The sequence below is a fragment of the Neopsephotus bourkii genome, unplaced genomic scaffold (assembly GCF_033783945.1).
Source record: "Neopsephotus bourkii isolate Nb327-2 ecotype Australia unplaced genomic scaffold, CSIRO-AGI_Nbou_v1 NB_1630, whole genome shotgun sequence".
Classification (NCBI taxonomy): Eukaryota; Metazoa; Chordata; class Aves; order Psittaciformes; family Psittacidae; genus Neopsephotus; species Neopsephotus bourkii.
The window spans coordinates 9,356,529-9,374,876 of NW_026902105.1; the positions used below are offsets into that span (position 1 = coordinate 9,356,529).

Below are 18,348 nucleotides of genomic sequence, written 5' to 3' on the forward strand. Positions count from 1 at the left end.
CATCCAAACTCCCAAAGCAGGCTGGTGATACACAAGATGATGGCTCCCATCTCAGTTCAGATGTCCTGGACAACAGCCACTCTAAACCTGGGTGATTTCTCAGCCCCATCCTAAATAGCTGTAAAGGAGCTGACCTGTAAAGGCTTTTAAATAATCCTGAAGACAATCCAGTCAGTGATTAAGCGTGGCATTTGTATTTTTATTTCAATCCAAAACACTGAAATTCAGCATGCTGAAAATACAAGAATTTCACCTTTGTTCACAACACGCACATACATGCATATGCAGCCTCCAGATTATCATCACATGTTGGACAGGCATGCCTATGGCTTATGCCACATTTTCATGCCAGTCTCGTGAGTGGCAAAGTCATCCCGAGTGTCTGCTCCTACCACTTCTTTTTTTACATGTGTATTTTATGCCTGATGGGAAGGAAGCGAAACTAAAAGTTGCTGCTCTTCCCCCTCCGTGCTTATTGCGCAACGGTAACCTTTGCTCAGGACAGCATTTTCATGGCTAGGAGATTCAGACGTGATTGAGACATGTTACACCAGTATAGGACATGCCAGGTAAACCTACTGGGTACCAGGGATTGATCAGTATGTTCACCTGGATATTTTCACCTGTGAAAGTACATCTACAACCCTGCTCAGTGCTACTGTGTGCCTTGCAGAAATGGCTCCCAGGCATAGACATGTGGTGATGCTGCTTCTGCCTGCACCCAGCAGTGCCAGGTAGCTCTGTGCACACCTCCTTCCGCAGGCTCCTCCTCAACCACGTGCCTCCAACCTCCTCTTGCAGAACTAGTCCCACCTTGTGAGGTCCTGCGTGTTTTCCCTGCCTTTCTCAGCTCAGCCTTGATCACGCAGGCTTTTTGAGCACTGATTAGTCGAACAAAAGTCTATAAAGAACACCCTTGTTACACTAGTTGTCCTCCACCATAAATTCACATTTTTCACAAAATACATTTTTTTGCTCACTTCCACTTCCATCCTATTTTCTTCAACCCTGACCATTATTTGTTTTTTCCCCTTCGTTTCACCAACCATCATTAACTTCAGCTATCCTAAACACGTAGAAGGAAAAAGCCTCCTTGAACAAGCTTTTGGTGAGACCTTATGTTTTTGGATACTATCACTGCTGCTCTCCCCATCTTCCAAGGGCGCAGTTGTTGCAGATCAGGAGATACATCACAGACATTATTTACCTTCCTAGAAAGATCCCCATTTCAGTGCAAATCTCTCTCCTGCATCTGGCTTTACCAGAACACTGCATTCCTCCATTTCTTTCCCTATCCATAGTTGTTTATATTACCTTCCAAAAAGTAATTATTTGGAACCAGTTAAGCCTGTACATGAATTCTGCCTTTGTTTAAAACACATTGTACACATGTATATATTTAGACTGTCATTAAATATTTAAGAGGCTGTCTTCAGACTTCAGCAGCAGCACTGTTCATTCACTTAACCCTTTGTGAAACAGAAAGCCTGATGCTGAAATCCTACCATGGAGTAATTCAGAAAGCCCAGTTTGTAAAGAAAGCAGAGGTTTTCTTTGTTTTCTTTTATATCCTGTTTGCTAGTAGTCTAATCAAAATGCGATTCATTTTAGTCTGTATCAGCTTTATCTGCTGAGATGCATAACTGGGGTGCAAACCAATTAGCTGGAACATATAGATGGATCGTCCAGTATAATTCAGGGAGACACAGTCAAATACGCACACGCTCATGCCTCCTTCCCCCAAAGAAATAAGACACTGCACGCATTTTACCACAGGTCAAGAAGGCACCTCTCTTGCCTTTTTCAATCCCCTAGAGAGGAAACAACACATCCCGCAGACAGGTGGACCTTGCTCGAACCCAACAACGAAGGCTGTGCCTTAGATGAAACCCCACCGCAAGTAACTTGTAACGTGCACTGGCACCAAGTGTAACCCAACTAACACTACACCCTGCTGACAGGAGATTACCATGGTTTAAAATCTGGTGACCTGATTCACCTGGCTTTGCAAGGCCTCTACCTAGAGCTGATCACTCATATTTCACCCTGGCAAGGACCGGTATCAGGGGCCAGCTCTCCACAGTCAAGGCACCAATGCTCCTGTAATCCATGTGAGGTGAAACAGTGCAAGTGTCACAGCAGAGGATGGGGAAAGGGGCACACAAGAGCACAGTACATGACTTTCCCAACTCTATATGGATACGCAAATGTACGTATCCTGGAGAACATGTTTTTCTTCTTTTTGATTAAAACCTTGAGGATGCATTATTAAATCCAAGCCCCAAAAGCCTCAAAGAAAGCAGCTCTGCATGCAGTTTTCAAGGCCTAGCTGTCTTTAGAGACATTCCTCTCCTAAGCACTACAGCCTCATTCACGATCATAAGCTACTTTAGGTGGGGCGAATAACAGAGTCCCTCCTACAGCTTTCACACCTGGTTTACACATTTGCACAGAAGCATTTTACCCAGCTGACTGCTGTGAGGCTACCCTGGGGATGTCACCTCCTGGCTGGGTTTTATGAAGGGAGCGAAGCACCAGGCGTGGTCCCTGTTTGCACGGGAGACACGGAGAACGCCGAGCTGGGAGATCAGCAGATGGCATACTTTGCTGTGAGTCGGCACCAGAGCAGGAGTGCAAAGGAAGCGGCAGCAGCACGCTCTGGCAGGTGCGCTCACTCAGGCAGGATGCCGGGTTAAAGAGCTTCAGCATTTGCAGTTCTTCACCAGAGCACGCCTGTCCCCCTCACTGGCCCACAGGTTCAACCTGCCTCAATTCTTGGAGTAATCTTCTTGTAATCATGTAATCATGTCTTTAACAGCAGCATTGCAACAAATGCTGAAGCTCCTATACACCACCCCAGATACAGCCGCATCACAGCAGGATGTACGGGTTTTGTATGAGTAGCACCGTGTACCAGTTGGGTTCATGCTTCCATATCCCCTGAGGGCTGTTATATACACCCCTCACTGCAAAATAAATGACAAAGACACTTTTGGAGGGGCAGAACTTATGGGGAGATGTCTATCTTTTATTAGACCAAATAGCATAGCTATAAAAAAAATTAATATGGCCCTACTCACATCAACCCACAGGCAGGTATGTTTGCTTTTATGACAACTCAACAGCTGTAGAATGAAGCAAATGACCGGGACTTTTCCTATCTGTAAATTAGTTCCAGTTGCTGAGATTCATGCCAAAAGCCAGCATAGCCTGCAAGGCTGCAATTATCAGGTCTCCTTCTTCCCCCCCCTCAAAAAAATATTTCCTAAAGGAGATCACAAGCCAAAGGGACTCTCAGGTCATACATAACATGAGCTTAGCTTAGTATCTCTAGTAATCGCTCAGCACTGCCACTGTATCTCTTCCACATGTGCATCATTTCATCACTCACCCATCAGTTTTCTGAGACTGAATGGAACTAAAAGCCCACCAGGTATTTGCACTGCTGTTTCCTCCCCCTCTGCAGCAGATTTACACCCTCACTGGTGGGTGAGCAGAGTTCACCCAGACACATGCAGCATTCCCAGGGCTGTGGTGCTGACCTTCCCAGTCCCTCCCACCCCCCCTGTGGACAGTTTCGATGGAGAAACAGGCAGCCAGCTGGAAATTCTGATCAGCATTAATGCCACCATAGTTTCTTCCCGGCTGCTCTCCAGGAGTATTTTTCCACCTACGCTCCTCTGTGCATCGCAAACCCCTCCAGCCGTTGGCAGCTCTTGGTGCAGCTCCAGCGCACACTACTCAGCACCGTACGGCTGGTCTGGTTCGATTCAGTGTCTAATTCCAGCTACACGGAAACATTCTCATGCGAGAAACTTCATCTACAGCCACCTACTCTGCAGCAAATGTAGTGGTGGTCGGCATTTAAATGAACTAATCAGTTGCAAACGGCTTAGTCAGCAGCGCAGTCCTGGAGGTAATTCCCAGGAAGCGATTTTCCCAGCAGCTATATATACAAACCTGAAAAGCAGACTGGAAGACAAGGGCAGCACCACAGCAGCACGAAATTTGGCTACACAGTGCCACTGCCAACAAATGAAAATAAAAATGAGGGAAAGCCTCAATCAAGAAACCAAGCAGCCACAGAAAACACACTGCGCTGCACTGCCAATGTATCCTCTCGCATTTAAGTATCAGAAACTCAGACACAGGATGCGAACAGTCAGCTTTTCTTTTTCCTCCTTTCTTTACTGATGCTGTGCTGGTTTGAAACGAAAGGAAAAAGAGAGCAAGGCAAGTTACTGTGGAGATACAGAGACACCGACCAGACACCAGGCAGTGTGTTTTGGAGAGAGCATCCTAGCAGTCACACTTAACAGCTACGCCACCAGAGAGCCAGGCTCACACACACACCGAAAAGGGATGAGGACTCATACAAACTTTGTCTTGGAGCAGTGAAGGCACAGGGCGCCCACCCCAAGGGGCACTGGGGGTATGAAGGGCAGCGCCAAATGCCAGAGCATCCTCCAGCAACACCTCTGTCACTGGCCAGGGCTGCAGACGCAGGTCATCAGTACCCGGGCAAGCAACGCCAGGGCTGTGGGACGCGGCGCTGCCCTTCAACACCTCCCTGCCACCTCCCCGGCCAAAGCAGCACCGAGCCAGGCACCGATCCACCCAAAGGAGAAACCGAGGCTCTCCTCTGGCCGCTATCAGCGTGCCGGCACACATCTGCTCACATCTGCCCAGCAGCCGGGGCTGCCTGCGGAGCCAGGCACGCTCGCATGGGTAAGGGGCACCGCTCACTTACTTTTCATACTCGGCGTTGTCTCGATCACAGCGCGAATCCTTGTGCTTTTGCCAGTCTTTGCCATGCTTGCAGGTGGTCAAGAGGACAACATCCTCACCGTTATGGACGTGATATAAGGCATTCCTGGTGTCTGACCCTATCCCCGTCAGGTACCTTTTCCCCTTGAATACCAACATGTACTTCCTGAGAGGAGGGATGGTGTTAAACCTCAAAAATCCCTTCTCCCCTCCTGTCCTAGGATGATCCTTAGAAAAGAGCGGGATAGAAACGTCAAAGTTGGGTCTGAAGTTTTCAGTACTGATGCTGGCTTTGGCCAGCATGGCCTGGCCGATGTCAAACCCCACATCCTCGGTGTAGTCGGGCCAGGTGCCGGAATATAAATTAAAAATCAGGTGGTTTCTGCCGTTGTTCCACAGGTGGAGACTCTGCACCTTGGAGCGCAGGTTGTGCACGTACTGGGGGGAAAGCTGGTCCCGGTCCAGCGTGTCCAAGCTGAGGACGAAGAGGCAGGCCTGGCCGGGGTCGGAGGTGTAGAAGCGGGAGCCCTCGATGGCGGCCAGGACGTTCTGGTAGCTCTCGGCGATCTTCTCCCCCTTCTGCTGCGGGTACACGTAGACCTTGAAGCCGTTTTTCCGGCACTGGGCGAAGTCGAAGCAGGACTCCATGCGGCAGCGGCGCCCGCGGTAGAGGCCGGCGCTGGCGTCCCGCCGCTGCCGAGGGGAGACGCGCCCGCCGCCGCCCTCGGGGCCCGTCCGCTCGGCCGGTGCGAAGGGCCGCAGGGCGTCGGGGAAGCGGGGCCAGGGCCGCTCGGCGCCGGGGCGCGGGCCATGCCGGCTACCGGGCGGCGGTCGCCGTGCCGCCTGCAGCCACACGCCTCCCAGGTAGACCAGCAGGACGAGACAGGTGCCGGCGGACAGCAGCGTCAGGTAGCGTTTTTTGGCCTGCATGTGTCCGGCGGGGGTCCGGGGGGCTGCGGAGGAAGGCGGGGGCGCCCCGAGCTCGCCGGGCGCCGCTTTCAGCTCCGCTCCGCCATCTTCCCGCCGGCGAGCGCTTCAAACTCTCTTCGCCCACCTCCGCTCGGCGCCGTTCCCCAAGCCGCCGGCCGGGGCCGCGCATGTGGGCGACCGCCGCAACTTTCTCCCCGCCGGTCTCTCAGGGGCGGCGGGCGGCGGCGGGCCGGCGGCGGCCCGGCGGGGCGCCCCGCATGCACTCAGGGGCCGGCCCCCCGCGCGGGGCGGGCACCGGGGCAGCCCCGCTCCCGCCTTCCCGCCGCTGCCTGCCCTCTCCTTCGCCACGCTCCCGCCCGCCCCTCCCCTCCCCGCGCCGCCAGCCCAGCCCAGCCCAGCCCAGCACGGCCCGGCCCAGCGCGGCCCCGCCGGCTCACAGCCCGCGGCCGCCACGCCGCAGCCTGACGAAGCCCTGCATCGCCCGGCTGCCCCCCCGCCCGGCCCCGGCGCCGCTCGCTCCTCGCCGCGCTCCCGCTGAATGGCCCCCGGGACGAAGCGGCGGCGGCGAGGATCCTCCTCCCTCTCCTCCTCCTCCTTGCCCCTCCTCCCTTCCCCGCCTCCCCCGGGCCTCGGCCGCCGCAGCAGCGCCCCGCCGAGCCCCGCTCTGCCCGCCCGGCCCTGCCCCGCTCTGCCCGCCCGCGGGCCGCGACCCCCGCCTCACCCGGCCCCCCGCGCACCGCCCCCACCCCGGCACCGCCGCGCTGACCTCATCCAGCCACGCAGCCCCGCGCCCCCATTGGCGGGGCGTCACGTCCGGGGGGGCGGGGCTTCCGCTGCACCCATTCATAACGCGGCCGGAGGGGGAGCGCCGCCGGTGCGGTCGCCGTTGCCGGGACGGGAGGGGTTGGTGCTGGTGGGGGGGGTGTCTCCTTTCTGGGGGCAGTGGCACCGCTACGCCACGCACCCCCTGTGCATCAGTACAGCGAGACCGGGCCGGGCCTGGCCTAGCCCGTACGGGCCTTTCTTCGTCTTCCCACCCGGCCTGGTTTCCCCCGCCCCGGTCCGCTGCCACCGCCCCCCACCGGTGCAGCCCGCAGCCCCCCGGCCGGTGTACCCCGCTGTGTGCCGGTGCCGCTGCTGCCCCCTGCCGAGCGCGGCGCCGCGGTGCCGGAGCCGCCCTGGGGAACGGCTGGGCTGGGAGCGTGCCGGGGACACAGACCCGGCTGCCTATCGCGGGGGAGAGACCCAATAACCCAAACACTGCCTGCGAACAAGCGCCCTTCGTGGTGAGGGCAGTGTCTGCCCTCCCGTCTTACAGTGGGGAAGGCGGAGGAGAGAAAAGACGCGGCTCCGCTGCTTGCACTGGAGCTGCCGTCAAGCCCAGCGCTCCCCACCGGCTTCGGCCGGGGTGCGATGTCCCTGGGGAGGAGGCCCTGCGTGCCCCGGAGGTGGATTCTTGGGACTGGCAGACAATGAGAAAACGCTGATCAGCTGAGTAGTGTGCAGGGAGCTGCCTGAGCACCCAGCCACCCCTGCAGCTACGTGTTTGTGCTTCGTGTCATCCCTCCTTGGCGTTCGGTTCAGCCGCCAGCAGCCTGGGTCCATCGGGAGAGCCCTCCTCTCCCGGGCAGGCTGCCCGGTACGCGAGTGCAGGGGTAGCGTGCGCAGCTGGGAGCCCCGGCTTGCTCCGGCACACGCGGCACTGGCAGGGGTGATGGCACCGCACGTACGTGTTCATGTTTCAATCCTGCTAGCTCAGCAAGTAATAACGGGGAAATTGAGTGGGATGGGCTTCAAGCTGGTTGCACCAGACCCTGGATGTCAAGAAACTATCAGGTGCTAAAGCCTGTGCCAGTGTGCTTTCCCTGATGCTCCTTTCCAGTGCTAAAGCTGTAACCTTCCCCCGGCTGCAATCCCACCTCCCGCTCTGCTGCTGCCAGATCCAGAAGTGTCTCACATGATCTGAGTGACAAGAAGCCATGTCTTGGCCAAAAGTATCACCATCCCTGTGTTTTTCCATGCTCATCCCACGAGTGAGCTGTGGTTCCTATTGTGTTCTTTCCTCTTCTTCCTCCACTTCTGCAGAGTTAAGGGGGTGAATTGTGAGGGTAACTTGAGTGACAACAGCGTGCTTCCTCAGTGAAAGAGGTGAGAACCTACCATGGAAGGGCACATTAATGGCAGTAAATAAAGTTTAATCTTGTTGCTGGAGCTAAGACAGTTCCCTTCCAAAATAATCTGATTGTAGGGATGACTGTTGAAGGAAGGAGGCCAGGGCCTGAGGCAGAAGAAAGGAGTTGGGAATATTAATAATACGAAAGAAGTCAAATTCTGAGAAGAAAGTCATATTTGCGGCTGGCATAGCTTTGGGTCCAGGGGGATAGAAATTTTGGCCCATGACCTGCTAGTGGGGAAGCAGGATTAAATATTAATGTGTTAATTAACCCTGTAATCCTTTCCTGAAACATTTGTCACAGCCCACATACAAACCCGGGATGCTGTTCAAGAAAAAAAGAGGTCAGCTTCTTGAAAGGTGAACCAAGGCTGCTTCGCAGAGGCACCTTCTGTCAGGCACAGAAAGGTGGAATCCCATTACTGGCTGCAAATTAAGCCTCTGGGGACCAGTTTCAAACAGAAAAAGAAGCCTGTAAGGTTTGCTGCCTGCACCAAGGACAGTAGCTGTTGCTGTAGGTTTTGAGGATGGGGTGCTGGGGAGCCTGTATCACGAAAGTGCTGCTCACCACAACAGAGAAGTGTAGGAGGGAAGTGAAAGCTGTTGGGTTTCCAGCTGAACTGCCATGTGCTTGCGGCACCCACGCTGCTGCCCGCCACACAGCAGCAGTGAATACTTAAGCTTTGACATATTTGGATCTGGACAAGGGCAGTTAGGGTGTCATTTTAGAGGACAGAGAAATAAACCTCTGCAGATCACTGCTGCTAGGCTTTACCCATAGGATTCCTGAGAAGTGATTCAGAGCAGCCCTGCAGAGAAGGACTTGGGGGTGTTGGTTGATGAGAAACTTAGCATGAGCCGGCTTCAGTGTGCGCTTGCAGCCCAGAAAGCCAACCATATCCTGGGCTGCATCAAAAGGAGCGTGACCAGCAGGCTGAACAAGGTGATCCTGCCCCTTTATTCTGCTCTCGTGAGACCTCACCTGGAGTATTGTGTGCAGTTCTGGTGTCCTCAACATAAAAAGGACATGGAACTGTTGGAACAAGTCCAGAGGAGGGCCATGAGGATGATCAGGGGACTGGAGCACCTCCTGTATGAAGATGGGCTGAGAAAGTTGGGGCTGTTCAACCTGGAAAAGAGAAGGCTGCGTGGAGACCTCATAGCAGCCTTCCAGTGTCTGAAGGCATCTACAAGGATGCTGGAGAGGGACTCTTCATTAAGAACTGTGGTGATAGGACGAGGGGGAATGGGTTCAAACTTAACAGGGGGAGTTCAGGTTAGATATAAGGAAGAAGTTCTTTACTGTAAGGGTGCTGAGGCACTGGAATGGGTTGCCCAAAGAAGTGGCAAATGTTCCATCTCTGTTAGTGTTCAAGGCCAGGTTGGACAGAGCCTTGGGTGACATGATCCAGTGTGAGGCATCCCTGCACATGACAGATGGGTTGGAACTGGATGATCTTGAGGTCCTTTCCAACCCTAACTATTCTATGATGATTCTATGAGTTGTGGAACAATTGCTCCATACAATTCTGGATCCTGTTGTGCTGGGCAAGGCTTGCTTGAGGAGATACGTGCATACTCCTAGCTGCAGAAGGAGAGGGACTGTGATGATCAGTTGCCTTTTTGAAGGCCACCTTTCTAAACCAACTATCACTCACCACTTGTAATATTCCCACATACAGAATGACATGAGCCTGGCTTTATTTTGCTGTTGTTGTTCAGGCCCTGTGGACAGCGTGGCAGCCAACAGGAATCTCACAGCCTGCCTTCAGTCTTCAAGCAGAGTTCTCCACAGTCCTGGCAGGCACTGGTGCAGAGTGCTCCAGAAGTGAAAGCCTACCTCTGTCTGTAATAAATCTGCCTGCATCTGCTACCAGGCAGGAGGATGGTGGAGCACAAACCAGTGTATAATAGAAATCCTGCTTGGGGAAGAGGAAGAATTGGTGGTGAAAGGGTATTTCAGCATATCCACGTGGCAAATACATGAGTTACAGCCCCCAGGTTTGCTCTGGCCACTGGTTCCTGCTAAGGGTCTGCAAGCTTGCAGGTGGCTTTTGACTCTGGTCCATTACCCTTTGCACTCTTCCAAATAATTTATATCTTCATACGGCTGGCAGTTGTCTGGGAATCTGTCCAAGCCCTCAAATGAAAGGCCAGGAGAGGGAATCGGTTTTCTATTTCTGGCTTTGCAACTTAACACCTGCCCAATCTGTGGCAAGTCACTTGGGGCCAGATTCTTAAAGAGGTGGATTAGTGTGGGCTTCTCGTTTTGGGTCTTGCTCTTGGTGTCCAGCTATAGCTTTAGATGTCTCCAGAGTTTAATTCCTAAGAGTCACCCACATGAATCCCATGGTACCTTCCACTTTTTGCATGTGAAAAATATCCTACTGCTTTGCACACTTTGATGCACCTTAGTTTTTATGCTGATTGATGTCCTTGACTAACCCACTGGGCATTAGTTGTTCCTTCATCTACTCTGCCTACAGGGTTAAACTCTGAATCTCAAAACGTGCCTCTCCAGATGTCCCTTCCAACCCTAGGAAGGAAGGAACAATAACAGTTTGGTGATTCTATGATTGAAATCCACACAAAACAGAAGGGAAGAAATGCTGTCACATGCTCACCTGTCCCTAACCCTCTTTTATAAAACCTGGTAACTCTGTGCTTAAAGCGTTTGCCCAAGTAGGAGACCTAGAATTGCCCTTGTGCCTTCCAGGAGAGCATCCTCCCAGAGTGGGTAGAGTGGGACTCACCTCCTGAGACTGGCTTGTTCTACTAACTACCTGGGGCAATCACTCTACTGGCTTACCTGGGGGCCTCAGATTTCCAGCTAAATTGAGTTGATAATGCTTTCCTGGCTAATAGGACAGTGCAAGAGCTGATTTATCACCACTGTCAAGTGTGTCATGATCCTAGGGAGAAAGGCAGCATAAAAAATGCAGTGCATCTGAAATATTTGGAAGGGCTTGGCAGCAGGCACGTGCGCAGTTAAAAAATGTTACCCTGTTGCTTAATTAGCTCAAACCACCATTATAGAATCATACAATGGTTTGGGTTGGAAAGGACCTTAAGGTCATCTGCTTCCAACCTTTCTGCCATGGGCAAGGATGCCTCACACTAGATGATGTCACCCAAGGCTCTGTCCAGCCCAGCCTTGAACACCGGAAGGAATGGAGCATTCACAACTTCCCTGGGCAACCCATTCCAGTGCCTCACCACCCACACAGTAAAGAACTTTATCTATCCTTATATCTAACCTGAACTTCCCCTGTTTAAGTTTGAGCCCATTCCCCCTTGTCCTATCACTACAGTCCCTGATGAACAGTCACCATTCTTGGTGACTTGGATGTGCTTTTCCATGGCAAAGTGCAGCAAGGATTTCCGAAGAATTAAGCAAAACCTTGCAGAGACAGCAGCCTGGAGCTCCAGACTTGGCTCTGTATTTAAAAACCTAAATCATAGAATCATATAATAGTTAGGGTTGGAAAGGACCTTATGTTCATCTAGTTCCAACCCCCCTGCCATGAAGAGGGACAATGACAGCAGCCCTGTTTCCACAGATCCCAAGTACTCCCAGATCCCACTTTGGTTTGGGTAATTATCCACTGATTCAAGAGGAAATCTTTTATCTGAGTCCTTACCTGAAGGCCACAGGAGAGGAACCAACTCCTGTGCAATGTTTGCCCACCTTCTGGGTGGGCTCAGAAGGTCCCTGGGAGGCAAAGTCAGGGCTCACCTTTTATTCCCTAGCCAACAGTGCTGGGTTGAACTTTGAAAAGCATTTTTTGAAGGCCACTCCTCAGTCTGGAAAAAGTTAAGGCTGGCCTACAAACTGTCTTTGCCTTCAGATGGCCCTTGCCCAGGGTTGTGTTGCTTTATCACAAACAAAAGGAGGAAGGGAAAAAAGGAGGTAAAGACAGAACAGGTTTTCAAATGGTTGGTTGTGGAGTGGTAATACAGTTAAAATGATTCCTCAGCTTGAAGCAAATTAAAGTGATCTTTGCTCCACAAATTAATACTAACACTATGGATGTTTATCACATCTTGGTAATATCACATGGGAATAAAAATATCAACTCTTATCCATTCAAAAAGCAGAGATGTAACCGAGCTTCAGCAGTGCAACAGCTGTTTCTCGTGTCCTCAGAAATAATTGGTTGTTACAGAGGCTGCTTAAATGTGAGAAAATCACTGTGGTTTTATAATTAGTTTATTTTTAAGGGAAAACATAACTGCCCTTTGCTAAGAAGGTGAAGGTTTCAGGTGGGATGGAGGGATAGCAGCATAGGCGCCTGATTTACCGTGACATTAAACAGATAGTAAAAACAGAGGCTTTTAAATATTAAGATCTTAATCTCACAGCAGAGCTCTGCTGGGGAAAAGCCAGAGACAAATAAGACTTTGCCTGAAACTTGCTGTAGGGTCAGGGCCCCAGCGTGCTGCGTTACAGAGCAGGGTGACTGTGCCGAGAGGGTACAAATACAAGCAGCTGACTCTGACAGTAGCATTGTATGAGATTCATTAGAGGACTTGGGCGCTTTGCAGCTATTTTTAGTGCATCATTCATAAAAGCCTCCCTTTGGGTGCAGCTGAATTCGGAAGCACCTGGAATCTACAGACACAAAGTGTGGTGGGATTGGGAAAGCTCCCTGGCTGCCTGTGTCTGTGCTCAGATATGCGCTAGGTCCCTGTCGCACACATCCCTGGTCCCCCACATCTTCCCCCCACCTCCGCATTCACTCCAGTTCCCCACTTGAGCTTAACTTTTCCCTCAGTACCCCCCAGGAAGAGACTTGGCCAGTGGCTGCTGTGGGTAAGGGTCGTCCCCCCCCCCATTCACACCAGCCCACTGGGCAGGAGGGTTAGCAAAGAGGGAGCAGGACATGGGATGCTGAGAGATGGGCAGCATCCTGTCAGAGCCCTGCAGAGATGCTGTGCCATGGGTTAAATCTCCACTGCCAGTTTTGGGAAAGAGCTGGCAAGAGCTGCTCACTTCGTGAGTTCATGGCTGGGAATCCCCAAGGAGGGGAACAGGAGGCATTGAATGACTGCACGTGGCACAACCCTATCCGCAGGATTTTATAAGGGCTTTTTAAATTAGGTCTCTGCCTACTGCTTTGCCTTGCATGTCCTTGGATTTTGCTGACCATTCCCTTCTCTTCTATGCCGGATGAAGAGTGCATGGTGGCCTGTGCAGTGTGTTGAGGTGTCTGCATGTATCCAGCTGGGCTTTGGCCCACAGCTTCGCTGGGACAAAGAGTGGGCATGAAGGGCTCTGCAGCATATGCTCTCTCTGTGGGCTGCCCTATGACAAGTGTCTCACAGCAAAGGTAGTCTGGTGGAGGGAGCTGTAGCTCTTAGGTGGGTGCTATCCCAAGGAGCACCAGCAGCCATAGCAGAGCCTGTTTATTGGTGCTTCTTCCTTTGAGGAGTAATAACTTCCAGATTTACTCCCTTTCTAACTGAGCATCTTTCAAAGTGGGTGTAAAGCTATTTAAATAGCTCCTGTGGAGGTGGGATAAGAAATTGCTCTTATTCCATAGTCTGTAATCAACACCAAACAAGCACTTTTCTCCACTGCACACACAAACAGGCAAGTATCTGCTAGCAGCCTCAGCACTTTATTTCTGATTATCTGCTTGCTGGTGTAAGACACGAGGAATTCCACAAACAGAGCGTCGTTTCTGTTTCATTTTATTTTTAATCCAGTTAAATCTCTGTATGTTTTTCTACCCCAGGGACTCCTCAGTGACTGCACTCCAGGAGAAAGCGAACCCCCACTGTGGTGCATGGGCAGTGCAGACCTGCTGCAGCCCTTAGAATCACAGAATCAACCAGGTTGGAAAAGACCTTTAAGATCATGTTCAACATTTACCCCAAAACTGCCAAGACCACCACTAACCCATGTCACTGAGGGTGTCATCTAAAGGGTTTTGAACACTTCCAGAGACAGTGATTCCAGCACTGCCCTGGGCAGCCTGTTCCAATGCCTGAGCACCCTCTCTGTGAATACTTTTCTCCTTATACCCCATTTAAACCTCCCCTAACACAGCTTGAGGCTGTTAGCTCTTGTCCTGTCACTTGTTTCTTGTGAAAAGAGACCAGACACCTCCTCTATCCATCCTCTTTTCAGGCAGTTGTAGAGGTCCTCCCCGAGCCTTCTCTTCTCCAGACTAAACTCCCCCAGGTCCCTCAGCCGTTCCCCATCACACTTGTGCTCCAGACCCTTCACCAGCTTCATTGCCCTTCTCTGCACTTGCTCCAGCAACTCAACTCCTTGCTGCCCAGCATAGCTGAGCCACAGCATGGTCCTGCACAGCCCTTCACATGCAGTTTGGAAGGGTCAGGGAGCTGGTCTGTGATCTGCTTCTGTCCTCCTGCACCAGAAAGGGCTTGCAGCATCCTTAGAGGAGGCAGGGGCTGCAGGTGTCCTGGAGTGCCCTCCTGGGACATCTGATGTTGGGCTCTTTGCTTTGCCAGCTCACCAGTGGGAAGAGCCTCAAGTCTGAGTGCTGATTGCTTCGGCAGAACAGACCCTAGTGAAGGGACATGTGAAGACTGCACAGCCCAAACTCTGCTTGGGTGGAGCAGAAATGTGGTCGGGAGCAAAGAGTATGAAGAAGCCCCAGGCCTTCAGAGGTGGTGGAGTCAGAGGAGAGACAACCCCCCTGGTCTCTTCCGGAGCAAGACCATGTCTGCACCAAATGGAAGTGTAACCACTCAGCCTGGCAAACCCCATCAAAAGTTTGGGTCTGTGCTGAGTCAGTTCTATAGCTGGGGATGTGTGGTGGTTTTGTGCACTGGTTTTTTAACTTTTGGTGCAAACATGGGTGGCAATCTGATTAGCTGATGATTCACGATTTGACTAATGCTCCTACTTCCCCCAGTCTCCACCTGTTCAAATAACTACTACTGTAATGTAGGCTGCTAACTTGAAATAAGTTTTCCAACCCCTTTTGTAAATGAGCTCTGGAAGCTGCCTTAAGTCCTGTCCATGGTCAGAAGTTGTAATAATTTAAGTGCTTTTAAAACAAACTTAACTGATGCAAAACTCTACATGGGCATTTAGGAAGAAACAAGTTCACTTTGAGCTGTTCCTAATCAGCTAACACCATGATCAGACATGCTGTTCTGGTTTCCAGATCCTGCTGCTCAGTGCTACTTCTTGCCAAAGGCTATTCTCTCCCCAGCCCCGCTCTGCAGAAGTACTGCTTCTCACTCCGTCCCCACAGCAGGAGTGAACCTCCCCGTTCAAGGAATGTGGAATTTTGTGATGGATGGGGTGAGAAGAGGCTGCTCCATGCAGTTTGACTGCCAGACCTCAGTGGAGTGGAGGGAAAGGCATGGATTGAGGCTGGTGACTTAAGCCAACGCAGGTACTGTCACATCAGCCAGCCTGACACTGCACTTTTGGTCACTTGGTCCTGTACCCACCACTGGTCATTGCAGTTAAACCAACCCAAGTGAGTTACAGCAGTGGCTGTGTGTATGCCCTTTGCACCAATTTAAACAGATCAATGAGGCTCAGGGCAACTTCCCAGAAGACCTAAATTATGCAAGCGATACAGTGTGAAAAGAAACCAGAAACTGGGGAAATACTGGTACTGAACCCACCAGAGGATTGATTTATTCTATTCCCTCAGTTCCCCAATTGCGTCAGAAAAGTTTGACAGTTTTGAAGAACACATGGGTTTCACCATTGTGAAGACCCTTAGGCAAATCTCGATCTCTCCCAGTCCCCTTCTGACCACGCGTCCCCCTGCGCTCACCTGCCTTATTCCCTGTGCAACCCTCAGCTTCTGGTTTGGTGCAGTGTGATGTGTTTAGCTCCCACATCCTCCATTGAAATAGATGTCTAATCCTTCTCCTATAAAATCCCCCTTCCCCAGTGGCAGGTTGGCAGGTTGGGGTTTGCATGGGCGGGACGCAGAGCCTCTGGACCTCCAGAAATCAGCATAAGGGCAGCAAAGGGTGGTATGACCATGTTGCTGCTGCAGTCAGGATCCAGGGTCTACACCAGGGGAGGGAGATGCTTTGACTGTGGGTAAAAGCAGTAGGTTCACCAAGGAAGTGCCTCTCCATAGATGGGTGTGCTAATTTCACCCCTGGCAAACAGCATTAATATAATACATCAAAGCCGGCTGCATTAATAGCAAACCAAGGGAAAGGATTTGCTATACATGCTAGTTACTTTTCAAATGCAAATATCTGTTTTAAATCAGATTAAGACAGAAGGAAGCCTAGAGAATGCCAATAATTAATACACGATAAAGGAATAAACATCCAGGGCATCAAAAGGTAAAACACAATCACAAAGATGAAAGTAATCCATCTTCTCCACACAGCCTGCTCTGCTGCATGGAGGAGGTGGGTGTGAGTACCCGTTCCCATTTCCATAGGTAGGTGGTGAGTGTAAACCCGAGGCAGCTGCTGAGGAAATGAGAAGAATCCTTAAGCTCAGCCAGGGAAGTGGAGAATCCCTGGCCTGGGATAGGCTTGGCTGTGCTCAGCTAATCTCTGCTCTCCAGACCCCCCCGATTATGTGAGCCATGCTGCTGCGGAGAGGGAGCACCTCTGTTCATCGGCATGACCTCAGTCCCTTCAAAGTATGCCCACCTTGCTTCTGTGGCTTTAAACCAGTGGAAAAGGCAGTGTTTGGGATACCCATGAGCGGATATCCATGAGTGGACCTTGAAAATATTTTGCCCTGTTTTCCCCTGCCTCCTTTTCCACATGTGAAAAGCAGAGCGGCCTCTTCTCCTCTCCCCTTGCTCCCCTAGACCTGCGTCTTGAGGTACAGTTGAGGTTACAGCAGGATGTATCTCATACATCCATACAGAGAAATAGGAAATTGGAGGGGAAATGTTACAGACTCTATCCCCCTTTTATAGTTCTCACAGCAGAGTGCTGTCATCATACCCCTGGTAGTGCCCTTTGGTTTCACTTCCTTCTTCAACTGATACTTATAGCAGCATTTACTCTGGCTTTATTAACCACCAAACTGCAGCAGCCTTGCATATCAATTGCATCAAGAGATAAGCAGGCCTGACTTGCACACAGTCCATGCACGAGGGAAGTGAGCTTCTCTGAAGGCAGATAAACATCACTGTTAATGTTTGAAAGCTGCTGCTCAACCATGAGCTCCCTCAGAAATGCCCTGCAACCGCTGGTTCACTGGTTGGCCTAGGTACCAGTACCTGGATTTGGAGGGTACTTCTAAGCCCTAGATATCAGCAAAGGATCAGGAGTTTCTTCCTAGACCTCTTAGGACTTGTGTTGCTGTTTAAAGGTTTGGAAAGTGCCCCCCGAATCAGAATGTAGGGCTGAAAAGTCAAATCATAGAACCACAGAAAGCATGGGTTGGAGGGGTCCTTCAAAGATCATCCAGTCCAACCCCCTGCCATGGGCAGAGACATCTTGGACTAGATCACATTGCTCAAAAGCTCCAGGCCCCATCCAACCTGGCCTTGAACGCTGCCAGAGATGGGGCAGCCACAGCTTCTCTGGGCACCCTGTGCCAGGGCCTCAGCACCTTCATCATAAAAATATTTCTTCCTTATATCTAATCTAAATTTACCCTCTTTTATTTTAAAACCATTGGCCCTTGTTCCGTCACTACAGACCCTGGTAGAAAGTCTCTCTGTCTTCCATATAAGCCCCCTTGAAGTACTGAAAGGGTGAACAACCTCATCTCTCTCAGCCTCTCTTCACAGCAGAGGTGTTCCAGCCCTCAGAGCATCTTTGTGGCTTCCTCTGGACTCACTCCAGCAGGTCCACATCCTTCTTGTGCTGGGGGCCCCAGAGCTGAACTCAGTACTCACAGGGCCTCCTGAGAGCAAAGGGGGAGCATCACCTCCTGCATCACCTCCTGGCCATGCTTCTAACGCAAACCAGGACATGATTGGCTTTGACGCACTTTGCCTGCTTGTAGTCATTGCAAATTATTACAAATTGAAGAGTGAGTATACTCTGTGCTCCTGTCTCCTGATTTATGATCATCTTCACACAGTCCAAGCCCTCTCAGTGGCCTTTGGAAGCCCATGAGCACACGCTTTCACACTGACAAAATCATGCAGTTCCCACAAGCCTCTTTTACATTTCTCTTTCTTTCTGATCTTCATTCAAACCCCACGTTGGGCTGAAGGGAGCCCCAGGCTCAGCCACGGTGTGGACAGATGGACAGTGTGGGCAGCTGGCCCTTCCCACCTGACACAGCAGGGATGAGGTTACTGCCTCCGTTGCCCGCTGATAAATCTGTGCTTGCTGCCAGCAGAAGTAAAGGCAGCTCCAGTCATTCTGGGAGAGCAGCCCGCTGCAGCCCAGAGCAGCCGTGCCATAAGAGAGCCATAGAATCATTTAGGTTGGAAAAGACCTTTAGGATCATCGAATCCAACTGCAAACCCAGCCCTGCCAAGTTCACCACTAAACCATGTTCCCAAGTGCCCCAGGTCCCTCAGCCATTCCCCATCGCACTTGTG

General features: G+C 51.5%; 1 protein-coding gene across 1 annotated transcript in view; it reads right to left on the reverse strand.

The window, feature by feature from the left end:
* EXT1 (exostosin glycosyltransferase 1) overlaps positions 1–5,972 on the reverse strand; it is a 177,900-nt gene extending 171,928 nt beyond the window's left edge. The window contains exon 1 of the mRNA XM_061373433.1: positions 4,751–5,972. Within this exon, the coding sequence (XP_061229417.1) occupies positions 4,751–5,697 (947 nt within the window). The 5' untranslated portion in view covers positions 5,698–5,972. The remainder of the gene's footprint in view (positions 1–4,750) is intronic.
* Between the last annotated feature and the right edge of the window lie 12,376 nt (positions 5,973–18,348).